The sequence below is a fragment of the Taeniopygia guttata genome, chromosome 6 (assembly GCF_048771995.1).
Source record: "Taeniopygia guttata chromosome 6, bTaeGut7.mat, whole genome shotgun sequence".
NCBI classification, from domain to species: domain Eukaryota; kingdom Metazoa; phylum Chordata; class Aves; order Passeriformes; family Estrildidae; genus Taeniopygia; species Taeniopygia guttata.
The window spans coordinates 20,320,041-20,341,978 of record NC_133031.1 but is presented as its reverse complement, the minus strand read 5'-3'; the positions used below and the strand labels follow the sequence as shown (position 1 = coordinate 20,341,978).

The following is a 21,938-nucleotide window of genomic DNA, read 5'->3' as shown; positions in this document are numbered from 1 at the left end:
CCATCTGTGTAACTTGCTGGGCACTGCACAGGAAAATTCAGAAATCTTTCTACAGCTCTGCTGCTTTCACTTCAGAGCAAGCTGTAGCAGGGCTGACTGCTCTCAGGGAGAGCTGCACTGCATAGCAGCAAATGCAGAACCTCCTTGGAAAACATGTCTGGAAATGGGCTGGGAACAACAAATGCATTCATATTTAATAAAATGTCTTTGGTTACTGGAGTGATCTGTACACGCAGAAGAATAAGAAATGTCTTCAAACATATCTACACAAAAAGCTGAAGAGGGCGTGATAATGCCCTCTGTCTTCAAAAAAAAAAAAGATCTCTATTTACGCCCTCGGCCCCAGGAGAAGAGGAAACTAGGAGAGACTGTGGTCCCAAAATGAGAAACGAAACTGTTGTTTCTTTTAGTCCTTGGCAAAGCATCCTTAAAGCAGCCCTATGAGCAATCTGTCCATGCGCAGTAATAAGAACACTGTAACATAAAAATAGAGAGTGTCACATTGCAGATTTTCTCCAGGTAGTGCCATGGAGAAAATCTGGAAACACAAAAGGTGGTAATTGTGTTTCCTGGGAGTCTACAGTATAAGAAAGACTCCTCTCTCCCTTGATAGACTGAGTATTAATTATCTGAAGGGTAGTAACTTAATTGAAAGTCCAAGTTGTCTCACTGTAGTTTGTTAGAATTTAGGTGAGGAGAGGAGGAATATTTTAGAAAGTTTTCATTCTAGATTTAGTGTGTGTCTTTTATAATAAAGTTCTTTTTCCTTTATTTCTAAACTGAGCCTACTCTGCTCTGTTCCTGATCACATCTCAAAACACTTACTTGAGAAAGTATATTTGCATAGGGACACTGGCATTGCGCCAGTGTCCAACCATGACACTAGGTTAGCATATAATTACTATGTTTGACAGCAGCAGTTGTGGCTTTTATAATTTGAGTCTTCCCTTGGCAGGGAAGAGTAACCTGTAATTAATTTGACAAAAAAATCTCAAGTGCATCACTGAGCAATAATTCTTCCACCCAAGTTATTTAAAATTAATCAGTTTTAAGAAATAGCATCCAGGAATGCAAAGTATCATATAGTATCTCTGTATCTAGTGACATATCCACATATCAAAACACAGGTATGCTATGAAAACTTCTATGATTTTTCAATTAAAATCTTAATGCTTTCTAAATAAACAGAAACATTTCTGTTCTTGACACCCTCTTGCTCTAGCACTGCGTATTTAGTATCAGTTTTCTGTAATATTCTATGGATATTATTCCACAGTAATGGGCAGAGTAACAGAATATTCATTTTAAAGGATCTAATTTGGTCCAAGTTTTTGCAAGCCCGGTCACACATCCCCTGACTACAGACAAGCATCTCTGGGAGATTACAGCTGTGCAATGCAGTGCCTGCAAATCAGTTACAGCAGAGCATGAAAATGCCACAGGTTTGCAGGAAGCTGTGACGGTAACGGTGCATGCAACTGAAGCCTGTTTGTATAAGGTAGGCTACGTTCAGACAGTGCTGGCAGATGACGGATGGATGATGTGTGTGAGAGCAGCAGCGGCTGCGGTCGGCGCTGCAGGGCGCTCAGGAGGGACGGGCGGTGCCGGGGCGCAGGTGCCGGGCACCGCAGGCACGCCGGGGATGCTGGCTGCGGCCTCGGGGAGCGGCACCGCAGGCACGCCGGGGATGCTGGCTGCGGCCTCGGGGAGCGGCACCGCAGGCACGCCGGGGATGCTGGCTGCGGCCTCGGGGAGCGGCACCGCAGGCACGCCGGGGATGCTGGCTGCGGCCTCGGGGAGCGGCACCGCAGGCACGCCGGGGATGCTGGCTGCGGCCTCGGGGAGCGGCACCGCCGCCCTCCCGCGGCTGCTGCCGCCGCTTTCTGCTCGGAGCCCGCTGCGGAGCACAACGCGAACCGCGGCAGGGCGGCGCTGCGCGGGCTCCGGAGCTGCAAGGCGCCTGGAAATGCAGCCCGGTGGGCGGGAGGATCCCCACAGCATTGCTGCGGAAACGCTGAATCACGCCGGGCCGGGCGCCCAAGGCCGGCACCGCCGATAGGGCCGCGCCGTGTGGGCCGAGCCCGGCCCGGCCGCGCCGCCCCCGCCGCTCCCTCCGGGCTGCGACCCGCGGGGCCCGGCCCGGCCCGGCCCGGCCGCTGCTCCCGCCCCTGTCACCGGAGGGTGGCACAAAAGCCCGACCGGGCCCGCTCGCAGCTGCTGCAGCGCCGGGTTCTGCTGCGCCGTGGTGTCCCGGCTCCGTCCCGTAGGACGAGGATGCGGGGCCTGGTGCTCGCTGCTGTGCTGCTGCAGAGCATCGCCGGCTCGGGCGCGTTCGCCGCGGGGCGGAGGAATGTGGACCCCGAAACCAACATGAACATCGTGAGTGTTGCGGCCGCGGGGCGGGTCCCGAGCCTTGTCTGCGGCGCTGCGGCGGGCAGGGGAGGCTGGGCGAGCTGCGAGCCGCACTGAGAGCCCCGGCGGCTGCAGCCACCTGCCCGCGGCCAGCCCGCTGCCGCAGCCGCTCACACCCAGGGCTTCCACGTCCTCTTTCTCTACTCCTCCTTCCAGGTCCTCTTGGTCCGCTGTTGCCTATATTTGTTCTTTCTCTCACGTTTTTTCTGACGTAGACCCGTGGATTTTTGCTAGCGGCTCTTTGCGAGAGTCTTTCATAAAAGCGGGTGTTCGTGAAGCACGGTGAAGTGCCGAGCACCATGCTCCTATGTTCTTACCCACGACTGCTTTTCTCCCCATTTGGGATTTACTCTCGTAACTTTGTTCTCCTTCTGCTGCAGTAGCCAACTCCTGAAATATTTCCTGTCCGTAGCCGGTATTAGTTGCTCTTTCCTCTGCCCTATCTAAACTGCGCCAGTCTTTCACATGTGTGAGAAGATCCTTCAAGATAGAAATGCGTAAGATGTATAAGAATAGAAGTGTTTGGATCATGTAAATACAGTTTAAAGGACTGAAAATAAGAATTTAGTCTAAGGCTTTTCCTTGCCCAACAGTCTAAGAGAAGAACTCTGATCATGTCTTGCATTTCCTAGATTTCTCTCAAGGCATGGTTGGTGTCATAAAACCAATGACAGCAAGTTCACTGCCCTAGTGGAGCAGCATCAAAATAAAATAACATAAAGCCCAAGACATAAGAGACAAAAAATTAAACCTAATAATGAAATAATGGCATTTAACAGGTGTGAAGATTTTTATTATTATTTTCCTGTTTGCTTTGACAGCAAGGTCACTTAAAAGCTCTGCACTGGGTATGAGGTTTGAGGAGAAAGGTAAGAAATGGCACATCCTTCTCTCCTCCTGTATGCCGCAGTGATGCCAGTGACTCTCTTCTGTCTTCATTTGTATGTTACTTGTTTTCTTGAGAGCAGACAGTTTTAATTTTTGTCTGACAAATCTGGCTTGCCCTATTACCATAGTCTCCTTTTCAACAGTACATCTTCTTTCTCGCTGTAAGCACCATGTGGCTGGGACAGTCTAGGGAATCATTGCAGATTTCTAGGATTCAGTCTGGTTGGTTCCTGAGTCTGTACTGGGATGTCTTATTAAGAAAATCTGCCTGATGGGCAGATGGCATATTACTATCATACCCTTCAATTCCACATTCCAGTCTTTAGAAGAAACCCAGGGTACTTTGCATGTGTTAGTAGACTGAGGAGCCTGGCAGCCTGGATCCAAGATAGTTTATTTTCTCTCCTCAGAGTGAAATTATTACCTTCAGAGGATACCCTAGTGAGGAATATGAAGTGACAACAGAAGATGGATATATTCTTTCCATTAACAGAATACCTTATGGAAGAAAAGGCCGTAAAGGAAGCGAAGGTAAGATTTATGTCTGTTTGGAAAACGAAAAAAAAAGAAAATGCTGTCTTTGCATTATAAAACTTTTGTTCCTGTAATAATCCAGAAGAAGATAAAGGACTATTGTGGTTTAAGACCATGGAGGAGGTGCAGGTGAGGAGGTAGGGAACAGAGAGAATAGTGGTACTGTAAGCTCAAAATTACGAGGGGGCAATATGGGCAAAGGCTTTTGAGAAGACTGAATGATAGAATGCTTTAAAAATGAGACGGATGTGAAGACGAGAGACACATACCTTTTGACTTGCTATCCTCATAAACTGCATATGGAATTAACAGTGTCTGTGCAGTGGCTGAATTTTTTATCAGTCTTGTCACCATCCCTTATAGAAGTTCCTACACACATTCATATAACAGCAGCCCACTTGCATAGAAGTTACATGTTCTAAGGATTGCCTCAGAATACTTTGGACTGGAAAAATCCTAGGATTACAGATAAAAACATGAAGCTCCCAAAAGAAATTTATGATTGTCCTATAGCCTTGGGTGTGAACGAGACCTGTGGAAAAACCCTCTCCCCTGTCAAAGGCCAAGCAATAGCCTTCCTGAGCTTATCTGTTGGTTTTGTATGAGTTAGGATGTTTGCACTGTCTGTTGTCTTTCACAAGGAGTGTGTAAAGATCAGCGCATGGACGAGCCCCATCAAAACTGGCAGCTGTCTTTGTATTTAATTTCAGAGAAGCCCACAGGAAAAAGGCTGCCTTTGTAAATGCTGATTTTGTTGAATCCTTCATTGATGACATAAATAAATAGACGTTTCCTGACTTCTGGGAATTCTCCACATACCCCTCCCCTTCCCACACCCTCGACCCCAAGTTCATGTTTTGCAGAGTGCTTTAATTTGAGAAAACAAGGACTACTGACCGCATTTGTGGAAGTATGAGCTTCTGGAAGAATGAAGATTTCAAAGTTCATGTTGATCTTAAGTTTTTATAGACTTGGTATCTTTTCTCAGACAGATACCAATGATGTGTTACTGCTGACTTAGCATATATATGCCGTATTTTTCTTTTGCAATACCTGCATAATGTGAATAGAATTCCTTGGAATTACGTACCACGTGATGTTTTGGAACAAAATCCACCATTCTTCAGGAAAAAAAAAAAGAGAACCTAAAAGCAAAACATCAAGGATTTTTTGTTTTACTAGTAGAAAACCCTAAAACAACTGCATAGCATGGGTAAGAAGGGTGTGGAAGTAAATCTGTCTTCAGCTTCTTGGGTCTGTAGCAAAGAGAACAAAATGTTCTATGCAGAGAGGGTAGGTTAAGGACCCACCTTTTTTATTTCCCCTCTGGGGTTTTAGGATCATAGGTGATAGAAAGTGATTATTATCATCCAAGTCAGTTTGTCATATGATTGTGCAGTTCACATGGAGATCTGGTGACTGCTTGGTAAAGTGCAAAAAGAAGTGGCAGATATTGGAGGTTAGTATGAGACTAGAATTAAAGCATTAAGGCAGTTAAACAGTTTTCCCCTTCCAATGTTACGAAACAAGAAATAGCAGCTTGAGAGAGCCTGTTCTTCAAAAATTCAGAAGTTGGTTTATCTGAGTTTTGTAAAAGGGAAGAAGATGTCAATGGGAAGTGGAATATTACTGAAAACAAATTCAATGTAAGGCTTGACAATCCTGTTTATAAGGCAATAAATTATTAGTGCAGCAGAGTAAACAGTTATGTTGAACTGTCACCAGTGCCAGTTGGGTACACTTGCTCTGCTTGCCTGGACAGTATGCCATGTGGGTTTTTTAACAAAGTGGGGAAAGCAGGCACTCAAAAGGTTCCTTGCCACAGGTATAAAGATTTCCAAAAAAAGGGGGAGTATTGTTAATTTGGAATACGAAACTTGCAGCAAACATTTATGGACATGACCTGTGATGGACAATAGAGGTGAATGGAAGTTATGATTTATCTGTTTCTGCTGAAAGATCCAAGTCTAAATTATCAATGAAAGAAGTACTGTGTGAGTCTGTATCATGGCAGATCAATGTGTCACTGGAGGAGATAAATTCCTGAGTAATCTCTGGCATTGAGCTGGTTGTCATGTTACCTGTTTTCAGTTTTCAGAGCAGAAGTAAAAGCTAAAACACCTGTGCTACTGTGAGAACCAGAGACAGGTCTTTGTGGTTTCTGAAGGCCTTTTTTTCTCCTAAGGGATTAGATGGTAATTGATTTTCTTTGTGTAGAAGCAGGATCCTGCAATTTTAAAATATGTATTCCACATAAAGATGCTATTTCCCTTTTCAGGATGGGGAAGTCAAGAGAGTATTATTAACTGTGGGTCTTAACTGTGGTTCTTAACTGTGGTTCTTACAACTAGTTAATTAAAGGGAGAAAGTTCTCTGAAACACAAATTCCTTTACTGGCTACTGAACTGCTCTTCAGGTTGTGCCAGAGCTTTGGTGATGGAAGGGCGTTGCAAAGAGATAATATCAGTACCAGTTGCAGAGATTTCCACAGCTCAGCACAATAGTTTGGCATTGCTTTGACTGGAAAACAAAGACCTCAGTAGCACATCTGTGGGAATGCCTTCCCCAAGTGTGGGAGCAGGGAAAAGTTCATAAGTATTAAAACTGCCGCTGTGTTTGGGCCGCTTTTCTGAGTGTGAGCTTGAAACAATTGTAAGGGCTACCTGTATTTTTCTTGTGGCTCCTGTTTTTCTCATGTTTATATATTACAAACTTGTCTGTTTTGAGCTTCAAGTTATGAAACTAAGAAGTTGCTAGCTTAAAACTCTTAATGATAAAAAGTAGCTTTTGCTGAAAAAGCATGTGATTTCATGGCACTATGACCATTATCCAAATTGCTGTTCTCAGTAGATAAAGTCAAGTATATTAAATACTCAAGTGCAAACCTAAAACACTTTCAATAGCTCACTTGAATTATTCTTAGGTATGCAGTGCCCAATGAACAGGAATCTATCATAAACACATTCTTTTTCAGGTCCAAGACCTGCAGTGTTTCTGCAGCATGGTTTGCTTGCAGATGCCAGCAACTGGATCACAAACTTGGATTACAACAGCCTTGGCTTTGTGCTGGCAGATGCTGGCTATGATGTATGGCTGGGAAACAGCAGAGGCAACACCTGGTCCAGGAAACACACACACTTCACAGTGAAGCAGGAAGAATTCTGGGTTTTCAGGTATCCTTGTTTTGCTATCCAGTCACATTGTGAACTGGCAGGATATTTTTTTCTAGTTACATGTGTTGTCACACATGTAGGGACAGTGAAGGGGAGTTTTGAGGTCAGTTTGGTGTGCTGCAACTCATAGGTGGTCAATAGAAAACTGAAAACTTGATTATCAGAGTTCTGTTTAATCCAAAAGAAGCTTTTCTTTGTGTCCACACAATGGATCTGTGCAGGAAAGCTCCATGCAGCTGTTTCTCACTCATTTGTTACACAACTGACTTTCTGTCTTTGCTTTGTAGCTTTGATGAAATGGCTAAGTATGACATTCCAGCTTCAGTGGACTTTATTTTGAAGAAAACTGGCCAGGAACAAGTGTTTTACATTGGCCATTCACAGGGCACCACAATGGGTATGTGGAGAGATGCAGTTATTAGGATGTATTGTGTTTGAAATAGTATCAAGTTCCACATAGGTGTTTTAGTGATTAAAAACTAGGGCCCTTGAAAACTACTGCTTTTGGTTTTTAGTGACTTTCTGGAATATTAGTCAGCATGAAAATGAAAAAACATGATCTTTCAATGTTTATTTAAAAGTAGAAAGCTGTCGGACTGATAAATTGAAGTCACAGGTAGCTGGCAGTACAGATTCTATTTAAAAAATCAATGAATTATACATAATAAAATTAGACTCATCAGACACAGAGACTAAAGATTCCCATTTCCAGAATATTTTGCATGTAAGGCCTACCTCAGGTGCTTTAGACCTTCTTGTAGAAAGAGATAGGTATGTTGGGTTAGTAAGCATCAAATTGCTTTCTGGAAGAAAGCAAGTCCTCTGAATTACTGCATTTAATTCAGGCTTTGTAGTAACAAGGTTAATTTACATTATATAACCTAATCCTAGATACTGCAATGTAGTTAAACTATAACTCTAAAAATACTTTAGCACACTTTCTCATAGATTTTTGTAGAATTTCTGTCAGATAAAATTCTTATCTAACTTGTGTTGCTGAGTTTTATTAATTGTTCTTATATTATTTACAGCTTTTGTTGCTTTTTCAACTTTGCCACAGCTGGCTAAGAAAATCAAAATGTTCTTTGCCTTGGCACCAGTAGCTACAGTCAAGTTTGCCACTAGCCCTCTGGTAAAATTGGGATTGTTTCCTGACATGCTGCTCAAGGTTTGTATTTGAGTGTAAATGTTTCAAGCCAAATGAGGTATGCCCCTTTCTATCTGAAAATAGCATAGGATAGAATGTTAATAGCCGTGGATTAGAGAGTAACATATGATAAGAATTCTGGGTCAGTTTTTCCATAATGATGCTATTGAAGTCGACAGTATCTTCCGTAGCTTTATTACTTTCTAGTAAGACAATTTGCATCGGTTGAAAGTAATATTTTACAATTACAGCTTAATAGGTGGAATAAAATTGTTTTTCCATTTACAAGTTTCTAGAATTTAAGTTAGGAAAATCATATGATTAACTAGTCACTATGTTTTAGAAGAGTTGTATAATAGCTTTATACAGAATACAGTTCATTAATTGCCCATGAACTTTAACAGATCTGTTTCACAATCAACCATTTAGTACAGGGAGAGGATCCTTCAGAGGGTGATTAAGAGCAACAGCTTTATTTAGGTGCTGTGAATCATCCTCTGGTGGAGTTTACTTCTTGCCCAGTAACATCAAGGGGAATGAGGCTATCTGCAGTGAGTGCCTGAAGTCAGACACTGTGAACACCCTGCTGTGTGTCATTTTTAACTATCACTTTTCTTTCCACCACCCATGGAGATTCCCACACAGAGTTGTTTGTTCTGTGACATAAACCCCCTTCTGATCTAGCTTGTACTGATTTAAAGTCTGTCTGTAGTACTCTTTCCTTGCTCTAAAGGCAGTTTACATAAAAGCAACACTAATCATTGTGATCTTGTATTCCTTGCATAATGGACTTTGTCTAATGAGCCTGGCAGCTGATCAGTGCTTTGTGCAGACTTTCATGTTGTGCAGAGGAACTTGATTCTCATGGTGACTTGCAAAAAACTGCAGTGCAGGGAGAACCTGACAGTGACAAACCCATGGGTCAGTCATCTCTTTAAAGAACTGTGTCACTTTTAAGGAAGTTTTTAGTGGGACACTTTAAAATCCTTGAACAATTTAAAAATACCCATCAAGAGGAAGAGGTCACCACATCTCATGCAACTTGTTTTTCTCTCATGGTTTGAAGAGAGGAAGTTGCAAGTACAAAGCCATTTAAAATTAGCAGACAGAGCTTAACATACTTTAGTTTTAAACAATCTGATGACAAAAAGCTGTACAGTATAACTACAAATTATTGAATTTAAAATTTATTTGAAATTGAGGTTAGGTTTGAAATTCTTGCAAGATTTTCCTAGCTCCCATGTACTCTTTGTGGGTTGAATGTACTGCACCATTTGTAGCAGAAACACTAACCATGACAATGCTGGTAAGGAGATCAATGATTTTCATATGACACGCCTGTCACCAGTGCAAATGCAAATAATTACCTCAAGAGTGTTGTCGTATAAAAACTGAATATAGATAATGTTGTTCAATTACATGCTTGTCCTATGTGTTTGTTATTTTGTAGGACATGTTTGGAAAGAAACAATTCCTTCCCCAGAATTTCTTGCTGAAGTGGCTTGCTACCCATGTTTGCACCCACAGAATACTTGATGACCTTTGTGGCAACCTGTTCTTTCTTCTATGTGGTTTTAATGAGAGAAACTTGAATATGGTGTGTTCTAGTGACTTTTTTTAATAGCTAAGTTATTGTGAACTCTAACACAGTATTGACTGAATATATAAAAAATGCTTAAGGGATACCATTATTAGGTTTAAAATTCAGCTTGAGAGTTCTGTTGTTCAATGTAATTAATCCCCCAAATGTTCTAACTTCTTATCTCATGTGTATGAATGACTCAGTTAACTTTTGTTTATAACAGTTTTAAGTGGAATGGAATAGTCTGTTAGTTGTTCAGGAAGCAGCAATGGGTAGAACTGATGCCCTGTGAAGAGGAGTAAACGATGTTAATGATTTTGTTGCAGAGCCGAGTGGATGTGTATTCAACACACTGCCCTGCGGGAACATCTGTACAAAACATGATCCACTGGAGCCAGGTAGGTTTTCCAGAATCTAAAGGGCCCATGACTCTGGTTTATTTTGAGAATATTGATGTGTCTGATACTTAAGTGAAATAAAATGCCAAAATATTTGTGCAGCCTAGCCCAAGTGAAATTTGGAACTGCCAAAAGTTAGAATGGCAGCTGTTAACTGCAGCTGCTTTCATGATAAGGATTTATGGTGGTTCACCCCTCTTCGCTATTTTTTTGAAAATACTGTTACTGGAAGTACCTCAACCAACAAAAAAATATGGCAGAATAACTTCCCTTAGAGAGATGCTGTAAAGAGTATTTGTTTCCCTTTTAGCAAACCCTGTTTTGATTACAGGTTGTATTTTTAGACAGTGAAAAGCACCAGATTTTCTGTTCTACTCTGTTTGGCTTAATTTTATATTTTGTTAGTGTATTTTGATGTTTGTCTCAATGCAGTTTCATGCCTGTGATGCTGTTGTGCCTGAAGCTTGGTCAACAGGCTGACAAGTGAGACATTTCCCATGGAATCAGTGGTCAGTGCTACTTCTGATCTCATAGCTGGATTTGGTCACCTAATCAGAGGCAATGTGTTCTACTGTACATAGCTGTTCAGGGGTTGGCCCAGAAAGAAATGTGTGAAGATTTTTTTTTTCCCCAGATCCCTGTTATATAAACTTCTGTTTCTGAAAAAATAGTAGATGGTAAATTATGTAGAATAGACTTGCTAAGAAAGCTCCCTGCTTTATTCATACAGCTTTAGATATCAAGGTAAATATTTCAGAAGTAAACATGGAGCTTCCACATCCTGTCTTTGGATACATTAAACTGTTTTCCATAATCTTTTTACCATTGCATTGAGAGGGTATGAAATCTGAAGGGACAAAGGGTATTGAATGTTTTCCATTCCTGTGACACTGGGCAAAGCAGTGACACTTGTCCTTGTTAATATTTGGCATTCCACTGTTTCTTGTGTAGGTTGCCAGTTCTCCAGATGACTACACTTTTTTAGTTCTTCTGGCAGTAGTGCTGCAGTTCTTTGTATGTGTATTTTTTTTTTTTTATTTCTAGGCTGTGAGGACTGGGGAACTCAAAGCTTATGACTGGGGAAGCAAAGCTGCAAATATGGCTCACTATAACCAGGTAGACCTCTCTTACATCTATAATTCTAGAGTGTCGCAGAAAATAGTCCTTGGACACTTCTCTGGGTGCTGTATTTATGCTGCATGCTAAAGAGCTGTTGGTGTTACTCAATAACCAGACTGGGTTATTGGTCCACTTTTTCTGAAACAACAAAAATAGAAACCAGCTGGGACTGTAGAGCTCAGAGGTAGTCCTAAGTCAGTGTGGGGCTCACATTTGGATATGAAGCTGTAGTGGCACACACTTTCTTGAGGGGAAGTCCTGCCAGTCTAGATCATGAGATCCCCCTGCACTTCTCATCACAAGACACAGGCTGTCAGTTCATGTTTATTGTTTATCTTTAGTCTGTTTAGTCTCCATGCATTTTTGTTTCTAAATTGCTGTGTACAATGCCAAAAGTATTTTGCCCCTTGTCTCTTGGTGACTGCAAAATACTGCAGTATCATACTTTCAGAGTAGCAGTCACTTCTGGCCTTAGATTAGAGTTTAAATACCTTGAATGGGATGCATGCTCTGAGGTCCTGCTACTCTGCTATCTTTGTAGACTCCTCAAACCACATCTTTACTGCTTCACATGCTGTAATATTGCAGGACTCTTGCAGTTGTATTTTTGGTTGAGCCAGGACTCCATCTCTAGCTGTCCAAGGGAGAGAATAAGTATCTGACACATTCTTGCAGTTGCTAGTACATTACACTGGCCATGTAGGATTGTTACTATAGGACATGAGAAAATATGATGTGTGTTTGTATTTCTGTGAAGGTATAAAGGGAGAAGTTTATTTTTGACTCTAATATTTATAGTTTTCTAAAGGTGACAGTGGATTGGAGGGTGAAAGTGCTACCTCTCCAACAACACTGGACAAACTACTAGTCTAACAAATTTCTCCTCCTCTATGAAGGAATGTAAAACAATAAGTTATTTACAGAAAGTTGTGTGAGAAAGTTTGCTACAAGAATGTAAACTCAGAAGACTTTAGAAAATCTTTAAAAATCAGGGTGACATAGGATCGTACTAAAGATTTTTTTTTTTTCTAATGCTTTGTTTTCACTTTTCCTCTCCTCAGTCTACTCCCCCTTTCTACAAAATAAAAGAGATGACTGTACCAACTGCGGTTTGGACTGGTGGACAGGACTGGCTGGCAGACCCAAAGGATGTTGCTATGCTGCTCACTCAGATCAGCAATTTGGTTTACCACAAAAACATTCCAGAGTGGGAACATTTGGATTTCATCTGGGGCCTTGATGCACCTTACCGCATGTATAATGAAATAATTAACATGATTAGGAAGTTATCTCTAAACTGACATGGGTATTGGTTCACCAGGAATTTTTGGAAAATACACTTTACTGGCAATAATGCTACATTACTTAGGCTGATGCATTTTTAAAATGCCAGCAATGACTACTAAATTGGATTAATATTTAGTTGTTTTTTCACAGTATTTTCTCCCTCTTCACAGTATTTTGCTTATTTTGCACACAGTGGCATGGTACTCAAAACACGGCAGTAGGATCTAGCATAAAAAGAGTATGTCATGTGCACATAAATTCAGTCACCTGTCTGAAAGACAAATAAGACAAGTTATTCCATTCAGCACCTCAGGTGCTTGACACTTACAGCAAGTGTTTCACTGTGCATAAAACACAGCCATTTCTCAGTATGTGGCCATTTCTAAGTACCTTTGAGAAGTACTTCTTGTACTGCAGTGACCTATTTGGTGCTGGCACTTTACAAAGCACTTAGTGACTTTTTGCTGTGGTATTATTTCAGCCAATCACATAAAATCAGATTACTTCCCTTTTCAATATTGCCCAGAGGAACTGTAGTGAAGCTGGAGAAGCCATTATCAGTTAAAAGCTCCCATTTTGGGACTGATTCATTGCTGCATTTTCTTGCTTTGGTGGTATCCCTGAAACCTTTAATGTTTCACATACCAGCTATGGATAGAGGTCGCAATTCACCCTGGCAGATTCCTGGAACAAGAGTAATGTTCAAACAAAACCATTTTCAGTTAACTTTGTCAATAAGTTGTGGCTTTCAAGGAGACAGATGTAACATGCTTGTGTTTTGCACTGACCACTAACTAGAAAACAATCTCCCCAGTCTACTGCTGGTGAGAGAAGAGCCAAAGCATTAATTCTACAGCTTGAGTGATTTAATTTCTGTGGACTTTTTTCCTTAATCGTCTGTTGCATTGAAGATCTGTTTACTACTTAACCACTTACAGGGTGCTCCCCACCACTGTTTTTAGGATCTAAATAACAGCCTGGAGAAGCCTGACAGTATTACAGCAGCTTGATTTGTCTACTTCAAACTGGGGCTAAGACCACATTTAATGGGGAAGAGGATTCACATCTGCCTCAGAGGGCTGACTTTGGAGCTCTTTCCATTGACTATGCAGAGGACATCGGTTTCTCTGAGATGCATCAAAGTTCTCTGCCAAATGAACAATCTCCAGAGTCAGTTGCCTCAGTCCAGATGATAATTTCTGTGCCATAGTTGGATTCAACTCAGATTTTTTCAGTAATCCCAACAGGATAAAGAGCCTTTCTACATGTCATAGGAAATAATGCATTTTAAATTGATGCAAACTTATTTTGTAAAAAAAATTTAAAATAAATAAAAAAATTTGCAGAAATAGACACAGGTTGTAAATGAGGACTTGTTTCTTTGGGTATTTTTTTTTTTTAATTCCTAATTCAGACTCAGGGAATTCTCAGGTGGTGTTTAGGGAGGAAGTGGTTCATTGGTTCATGAGACTTTGTGCTTTACTTTGCTATGCTGAAGGGAAGCTTCTTTAGGAAAGCAGGGTGGCTAATTTGGCAGTTGTGAGGGTATGTGGTATGGCAAGAGCCATGTGCATCATGTTTATTAAGCTTGAGCTATTTCAATAAACATGAGACTTACTTGGAGTTTGGAGTGGTGTGGTGTTTCACTTCCTGTTTCATAAATGCATGTGAATGTTTGTGACAGAATTCAGAAAGCCAAGTCTAATTTTCACAACTATTAATCCATAGAACAAGTATAGAAAAAAGTAAAATAGCTAAGTAAACTTTTTTCCCTGAAAGAAGCTTTTTCCAAGCTTTTCCCTTAACTTTTTCCCTGAAAGAAGCTTTCCCCAAGCTTAAAAGGCCATTCTTATTTAGGTGGACTTCTCTGAGACTTTTAAGTAAGGTAATAATTGTTAATAACTACTCACAAGAGGGAGTAATTTTCTAAGCCTTCAGGTGAGGCTTCTTTTAAACCACTGACATGGTGGAAAGCTTCTTGTATCATATTCTTAAACCTTGGGTAATTGGATTGCTTAACAGACTGTCTGGTAATCTCATAATAGGCATTTAATTACACAGTAAGGCAGGGAGCTAAAGTTTGCCACAGTACACATGAACCAGCTTTTGACCTTTGTCACCTTCAATAATAAATGTGCTCAGGCTGTACCTTTCTGTACATTCTGAATACTGTAGTTGTGCATTAGAGTGTATTAAATCTTTTGTGTTGCCACCTTTGTCAGCTGACGAACACCACTGTGTGCCTGGAAATAAAGCCAGAATACTGGAAGCTTTACACAAAAGCCATTATGGAGCTTCTCTGCTTCACTGGAATAAGGAATATGGAAATTGTGAGCTGCTTCAGTTCTTCCTGACTCACTGGAGTTGCAGTTGAAGAGGTGTCAGTGGAAAGAATTGTGCAAAATAAGGCACCCTGAACATAGACATGAGTGAGAAGCTTGGTCTATTTAGAATCACCTGTGAGGAATTAAGAGTTCAGTGATGAATAGTATGTTTTTCTAAGCAGATCTTAAATACTGAGTGCCTGTTCTGCGGGCCTCTGTGGTACTGGTATGTATGTATGTGCTGTTGAAGGCTGGCTGAACATCACCTTTGGACAGTATAAAAATGCACTGACTTAAGAGAGGGCATGGGACACTCCCTGCTGGCTGGGTCTCAGCATTTAGTGATTGCTAGAAAGGCAGAGGAAATTAGTCCCTGTTCAGCTGATGGATCATCAGACTCACAGACCTGTGTGCAGCTGAAGACAATGCACGGTCCAGGGCTTTGACTGAGAGATGTACAACAATGACGCATATCAGGGACAACACAAAGACCTGGTTTTGTCCTCATGTTGTGCTTGGAACTTGACAAGGATTTTGTTGCAGTCATCTGCAAGTATATTTACAGTGTTCATTTCACGCAGAAGGCCTGAGGATGGTGGAGTGTGTGTTAGTGGAGTGTACTGAATGATGCACTAGCTCCACACAGAGCATTTTTACACTGGTTAGTGATTCCGTGGCTAGTGATAACACTAATACAAGTTTATACATTGACTCAAGCAGTATAGAAGTGCCTCAGCATAGGAAGGTAAAACAGACTTCCTACTTGGGCCCTACAAGAGAAACAGTTTTGTCAGCTTGGGAACAAATTTTTGTAGAAATTATTTATAGTGAATGTGTCATACCAACAAACAAACAAAAACCCCAAAGCCCCTCAAAATAAACTAAACCCCTCCAAATGAAACAGAAGTTCCTTAATATCATTAAAAGTTACAAATGGCTTTACTCTGTAAGATGTGAAGAGAAACCTTGATGACTGGATAGGTTTTTGGATATCTAATAAAATGGCTCCTAGTGGAAGATTTTTCTGGTAATGAAAGCATTTATAACGTTTTCTCCTTCTACTGAGTTATAAAATACAAACTCATGCTGCACAACCGCCCATCAGGAGCTTGCCTTTCTTCCTGTCAGCCTATTTTCATAAACTTCATACAACCAAAATAATTGAAATTGTCAATGAAATAAAAATTTATGAAGGTTGGATGGACACTAACCACACCTGTAACATGGTGCCCAATTCTTCTTTTCTGAGTGGAAGTGTCTGCATTACATTCTGACTCTTCCATAAATTATGTCTGTATGCTGCTGAGAATACAAATCAATTTCTCATTCCTGAGTTTTGAATTCTGAATGAAAGGATTTTAGGATATTTTCCTGGTGGTTATTATTTTGAAAACTGATCCTGTTAAGGTAAAGCTTGAGAATTAGCAATTTACTTCACTGGCAGTTTTCCATCATCAGCTATTGTTGGAAATTAATTAAAGCAACCTTTGATTATGCTTGATACTGTCTGGAGAAGTTTTCAGTGAAGCTTGGTTGGGGAGGTGGAGATCAAAAATTTGCTAAATAAAAGTATTGGTTCTGTTATGAAAAGTATTTTGTGTTTAGGCTAAAGTTTTTAATCAAAACTGAAGAGTTTTGTGTGTGTTCATCCTGAAATTCTCAGCATCCCTGTGGCCTCAGGGTTCAAGCTGCTTACCAGGGATGCGAGGCGGAGAGTTTTACCTCGCTTATTTTTATCCAGATCCTGCATTTGAATATGCAGATTAACAGCAGGGGACTGGAGGTTAGATTCGTAGAATCATTTAGGGTTGGAAAAGACCTCCACGCGCCCTCCTTCTCTCCAAACCCATCACACCCATAAAGCCTGTGACAGACCCGTGCCTACCAACTTTCGGCGCTGCAAAGCAGTGTGTAGTTGGTTATCCCTGGAGCGCTGAGCCGAGGAGCGTTTTTGAGTATTTTGGAAAACACACTTTGCTGGCATTAGGAGAACACCCCGGTGCGGTTATCCTCCAGCCGGCGGCGGGGCCGCGGGTGGGCGCCGGGCGGCGCTGCGGCTCGCCGGGAACCGCGCGTCGCCGCGGCTGCTGGGCGGGACCGGGCGGGGCCGCGGCTGCTGGGCGGGGCCGGGCGGGACCGGGCGGGACCGGGCGGGGCCGCGGGCGGGACCGCCCCTCACCGGCTCGTCGGGCAGGTGAGTCCGGGTGTGAGCACCGGTAGCAGCTTCCTTGACAGCGAGAGCAGGCACTGCCGCTGCTTTCCGCTGCTCGTGGTGCCTGTCCTGCTTCCCTGGTGCTGGTCCTGAGCAAGTCTCCATTCCTCTTCCCCAGCCCGCCTTTCCCGGTAGAGGGCTCGGCGTGTTCTGGGATGTTCCTTTATCTCTGGTACAACAATAATACTACCATACAGAGGGGTAGAAGAGGAGGATGGAAAAAGAATTTTTCCCTCTAACGCTGCATTCGTTTCAGTATGTTGATTCTAATTTTCTCTCCAGCTAACTTTCCCTCATTTTCCTCCTACCCACTGTAGCACTGTGCTGTTTACGTTATGGCTCGTACCTAACAGTGCAGCCTGGGGTAGATGCTTGCATCTTGTGCTCATGTGGAATCTATTTAAGACCCTTTGTGGGGCCTCATTCCAAACTATGTGCCCTTCAACCTAAACTCTGTAGCAGGAGTGAGTTTTTGAGAGATTTTTGCAATACATGGGAAAGTTTGGCAGCAATGTAAGTTGAGTGAAAAAAGCTGGGGTTGTGTTGCTGAGTAAGGTACAGAAGAGGTTTGTGTGTGCTCCGTCCTTTTTTTTTGCGTCATACCTTGTGCCGACAAGGAAACTGAAGTTACCAGGGTGGAGATACGTGACAAATGCTATTTGGTGGCTAAGCCAGCCAGCTTGGACTCGGGTTCTGGAGGACGAGGTCGGTGCTCTGTGATGGGGGGACCGATCGTCCCGCGGCGGAGGAGCCGTGCCGCCGGCGGAGCGGGCTCGGGGCGGCGCCAGCCTCCCAGGTAAGTGCTGCTCGCTCCCCCTTGCTTGGGCTTTGTCTCGCAGGATATCCTAGAAATAGCACCGCAGAATTCCGTTATTTTTCCTTAAAGGGACTTAAGAGTATTTTTCTATGACCTAATCTTCAGGCAATCAATGCCTATTCTTTAAAATATGGTTTGTGGGCAGCAATGGCTCTACAATGTATTGAGACTTGATGTATCTATAGGGATTAGTCAGAGGAATGTCTTTAAAGCAGCTGAGCAATTTATATCAATCTCCCTTTAGTGAGACTTGGAATACATTGTAAAAGAAATTAATTCCCCGTATAATTCTAATAAAAGAGAGGCTCACTTATCCCATCTGGGAGACTTAATTTCTGACTGTGACTGTATAAATCAACAGAAATCACATGAATATTCTTGGACCCAGGTGGTGATCATGTTATAAATGCCTTATTGTGAAATTGAATCAGCAGATTGAAACAAAGCTCTTGGATATAAATCATCACCTGTTAGATTAGTGTCTTGCACTGGGTTTTAATTCACAACAGTTTAAATAATTTAAATAAATTAATTCAACAGAACAGTCTCATAACAGCAAGGAATATGAATTCCAAAGTATATGTGGAACAGGTTTACACCTATGTCCAATAAGGACCTACTTGTTGCCTGAATAATAGCACAGATAATGTTACTGCTAAAGTAAAATTCTTGAAGCCTAAGGAGACAACAGAATCTATTGAAAAGAAAACACTTGAAACTGAAAGCAAACTTAAGTGCTACAAATTCATGCATATTCAGAAAAGGTCACTGCTAATTAATCATTCTTAATTATTCAGAAGCAAGGAAATACAGTCTCACATTTGCCCCATTAGATTTATCTTCTGAATATCAAAGAAGTAAAATCATCTGAACAAGCTAATAAAGGCATGCAGGAAGCTGACCTCATTTCCAATATTAGAATAAATGCTTTACATAATGATGACAATAAATGCTGACAAAAGAGGTGAGTTCATAGGAAGCTTATGGCAAGCTTTGTTTCCCTAAATGTTCAAAGCTTTCTTTTTCTAAAAGCACAAAAGAAGTGATGTCTTAGTAGTTAAATCAAAACTTCCATCATTTATCTCTAAAAGGTTTTAGCAAATTAGGAATGTTGGAGTCAAACCTGCTGGCTTCTGCCTGTTGTGTGCTTTCCTGTGGTCAGAGGAAGATCCTTAAAGGACATAGGACTAATGGGTGAATCTTTTAAGTGCATATGTTAGTTTGATACATGGGTAAAAGAGGATTTTCATATCAACTTGCTGGTAGAGCTGTTGAGATATGGAATGAATATTGTAATAATGTAATAATACTGGCCACTAAACACCTTTCTGGAAGCATAATAAGATTTAGCCCTGTAATCTTCTCTGCAGCTGGGGGATCTTATAATCTTCAAAAGTGGTTGACTCAGTTTTGCATTTAGCAATGTCAGGTGAGTTTTTCCATGTCAGGTAGATACAGGTACGTAAAGGAGAACATAACTTCAAATGTCATGTTAGAGGGAGATAAATCACAGCCACCACATCCAGACTAGAAGTGTACTGTAGGTCTCCTTAAGGTTTTAACTAAGGCTATTTCATAACTAAGGGATCATTAAGGAAATGTGTGTTTGCACACAGCCGTTACCCACCAGATATTCACAGGTCAGACTGGAGTTTAGGTAGCAGTCACATAAAAAAACACCAAAATTTTAATTTTTATTGCCTTATCTATAAAGGCAAAAGGATAACAAAGGATGACACAAAGAAAGAGTAACTTTTGAAGTGTCTGCACTAAGTGTAGTGGAAGATATTCTAACTCTTTCTCTGAATTTCAGCATTAGAGTTCTGCACTTCTGCTTGTTTTTCCTAATGTGCAAGTCTCTTGTAGAGCTCTGCTGATCACCTTGGCCAGCTAATTCTGTTCTGAGACTGTAATGCATTATATCACCTTCTGTATGACAGGAAAGGGAAGTTCTCCTTTAACGATATTGCTATGTATGAATTTCTGGGGGCGGAGTCGCTGCTTGAGCAGGCTGCATAAAAGCGTGCAGGATTTCCAGCTGCGTCAGACTGCAATCAGCATGAACTGCAGCCTGCCGCACCGAGTGCTGCTCAGCTCTCCGATGGAGGCACAGCAGGACAGGTTGTGCCTGCAGCCTCTTTGGGACTTTGTCACCGCAAAGGAGCCTTTGATCCAGTCACCGTTTTTTCCAGTGCTGTTTTCTTTTGCAGCATACATGGCTTTTTGTCTTCCATATATTGCACTGGACTTTTTAAGCATTAGACTGCCAGACTTGAGAAAATACAAAATCCAGCCACAGAACTACCCAAGTCTTGGAATGATGGTGCCTTGCATTATTCAGAGTGTATATCACCATGTTGTTTTGATCTTCCCGGTGACATTTCTACACTGGTGCTGGAGACCCATGCATCTACCAGTGATGGCTCCAGAGCTGCCTGAAGTCCTGCTGCAAGTTGCAGTTTGTCTGCTGCTATTTGATTTTGAGTACTTCCTGTGGCATTTGCTTCATCACAAGGTGCCTTGGCTCTACAAGACCTTCCACAAGGTGCATCACAAGCACGTGTCGACGTTCGCCCTTACCACACAGTATTCCAGCGTATGGGAGTTGCTCTCACTGGGATTTTTTGCTGCTATAAACCCACTGCTCCTGGGATGCCATCCTTTGACAGAAATGATTTTCTTCCTTGTAAACATTGGTTTGTCAGTGGAGGACCATTCTGGGTATGACCTCCCATGGTCAACTCACCGACTTGTGCCTTTTGGATTGTATGGAGGAGCACCACATCATGATCTCCACCATCTGAAATTCAAATCAAACTATGCTCCTTACTTCACACACTGGGACAAACTCTTTGGGACATTCATGGAGTCACATTCTAATTAAGAATATTTACCTGTGGGCGAACTCTTATTTTTTATAGACTAAACTGGGACATTATTTTTTTAAAGACATACAGAAGATTGTATATTTGAAGCTGCCTACAAAAGCATAGTTATTTATAACAAATCCTCTTAATATATTTGTGTATTTGTGTGTGTACTTGGAACTGCCTGTGTTAAGTGACTGCAAATGGAAAGGTGAATATCTGTTGCTTAAATTGGAGTCTAAGGTTTAAGGGAAGCATTAAGAGACATTGTCTCTCCTTTCCTTCTTTCCAGCTTTCATAAAGCATGTATCATGTTACTGTATGATGTTTTATACATATGCCAGAACATTGCCTTACTGTTGTAGGATGATTTATGATGTAAACAGAAAAGGTGCACATCATGGATTTTGTGGAGTTTAATCTGCCAGAAGAAATTTTTGGGCAATGATTTTTGCAAAATATTGCTGCCAAGTCAGGGTGGTTGGCTAACTGTTAAATGATTTTTGATATTTATATTTTTTACCTTGATGTGTTGTCTCTTTTTAATAGAGAATAAATATGTTCATTCTTTTAAAATAATATTATGTTTCATTTTATTCATTCCTCTCTTCATATTCAGAACAGGTATGGTTCCTTGCACATGGGTGTAATTTATTTGAATTATAAAATCATGTAACTGTTTAGGTTGGAAAAGACCTTTAAGATAGAGTCCAACCATTACCCTAACACTGCCAAGTCCACCACTAAACCCTGTCCCTGAGTGGCACATTTACACATCTTTTAGATACCTCCAGGGATGGTGAGTCAGCCACTTTCCTGGGCAGCCTTATCCTGTGCTTGACAACCCCCAGTGAAGAACTTTTTCTTAATATCCAATCTAAACCTGCCCGGCCCCAACTTGAGGCCATTTCCTCTTGTCTTTTCCCTTGTTAACTGGGAAAAGAGACTGACATCCATTTTAATTTCAGAGTTGCAGAGTTTTGTAATATTTCAAAAGTGGGTAGTTTCCTTTCACTCCAGAGTCATATGTTATTTTAAAATAATTCTCAATTTTGTAGAAACATAATATTGAAAAATGCAGCTTGAAAAGTCAGTGAAATTTTATTATTATATTTCTGAGATATTGAAGAATTTTTACTAAGCAGCCCTTTAAATGGGAGCATTGGTCCTTCAGAATC

General features: G+C 41.4%; 2 protein-coding genes across 2 annotated transcripts; both read left to right on the top strand.

Moving 5' to 3' along the window:
• The first annotated feature begins 1,584 nt into the window (after window positions 1–1,584).
• On the top strand, window positions 1,585–14,163 carry LIPA (lipase A, lysosomal acid type). Its single transcript, XM_004174837.6, has 9 exons — window positions 1,585–2,379; window positions 3,711–3,831; window positions 6,809–7,007; window positions 7,295–7,404; window positions 8,039–8,175; window positions 9,605–9,751; window positions 10,063–10,134; window positions 11,179–11,250; window positions 12,315–14,163. Exons 1-9 carry the CDS (start codon window positions 2,275–2,277, stop codon window positions 12,552–12,554), a joined length of 1,203 nt encoding a protein of 400 aa, XP_004174885.4. The 5' UTR covers window positions 1,585–2,274; the 3' UTR covers window positions 12,555–14,163.
• Window positions 14,164–17,055: 2,892 nt separating this feature from the next.
• Window positions 17,056–21,339, top strand: CH25H (cholesterol 25-hydroxylase). Its single transcript, XM_004174836.6, has 2 exons — window positions 17,056–17,872; window positions 19,834–21,339. The coding sequence occupies exon 2, from the start codon at window positions 19,869–19,871 to the stop codon at window positions 20,775–20,777; it is 909 nt and encodes a 302-aa protein (XP_004174884.4). The 5' UTR covers window positions 17,056–17,872; window positions 19,834–19,868; the 3' UTR covers window positions 20,778–21,339.
• Window positions 21,340–21,938: the final 599 nt, after the last annotated feature.

Coding starts and splice junctions, on each gene's coding strand:
- CH25H (XM_004174836.6), top strand. CDS start 19,869: ATGAATTTCTGGGGGCGGAGTCGCTGCTTGAGCAGGCTGCATAAAAGC.
- LIPA (XM_004174837.6), top strand. CDS start 2,275: ATGCGGGGCCTGGTGCTCGCTGCTGTGCTGCTGCAGAGCATCGCCGGC. Junction 3,832..6,808: donor AGGCCGTAAAGGAAGCGAAG/GTAAGATTTATG, acceptor ATTCTTTTTCAG/GTCCAAGACCTGCAGTGTTT. Junction 8,176..9,604: donor TTCCTGACATGCTGCTCAAG/GTTTGTATTTGA, acceptor GTTATTTTGTAG/GACATGTTTGGAAAGAAACA.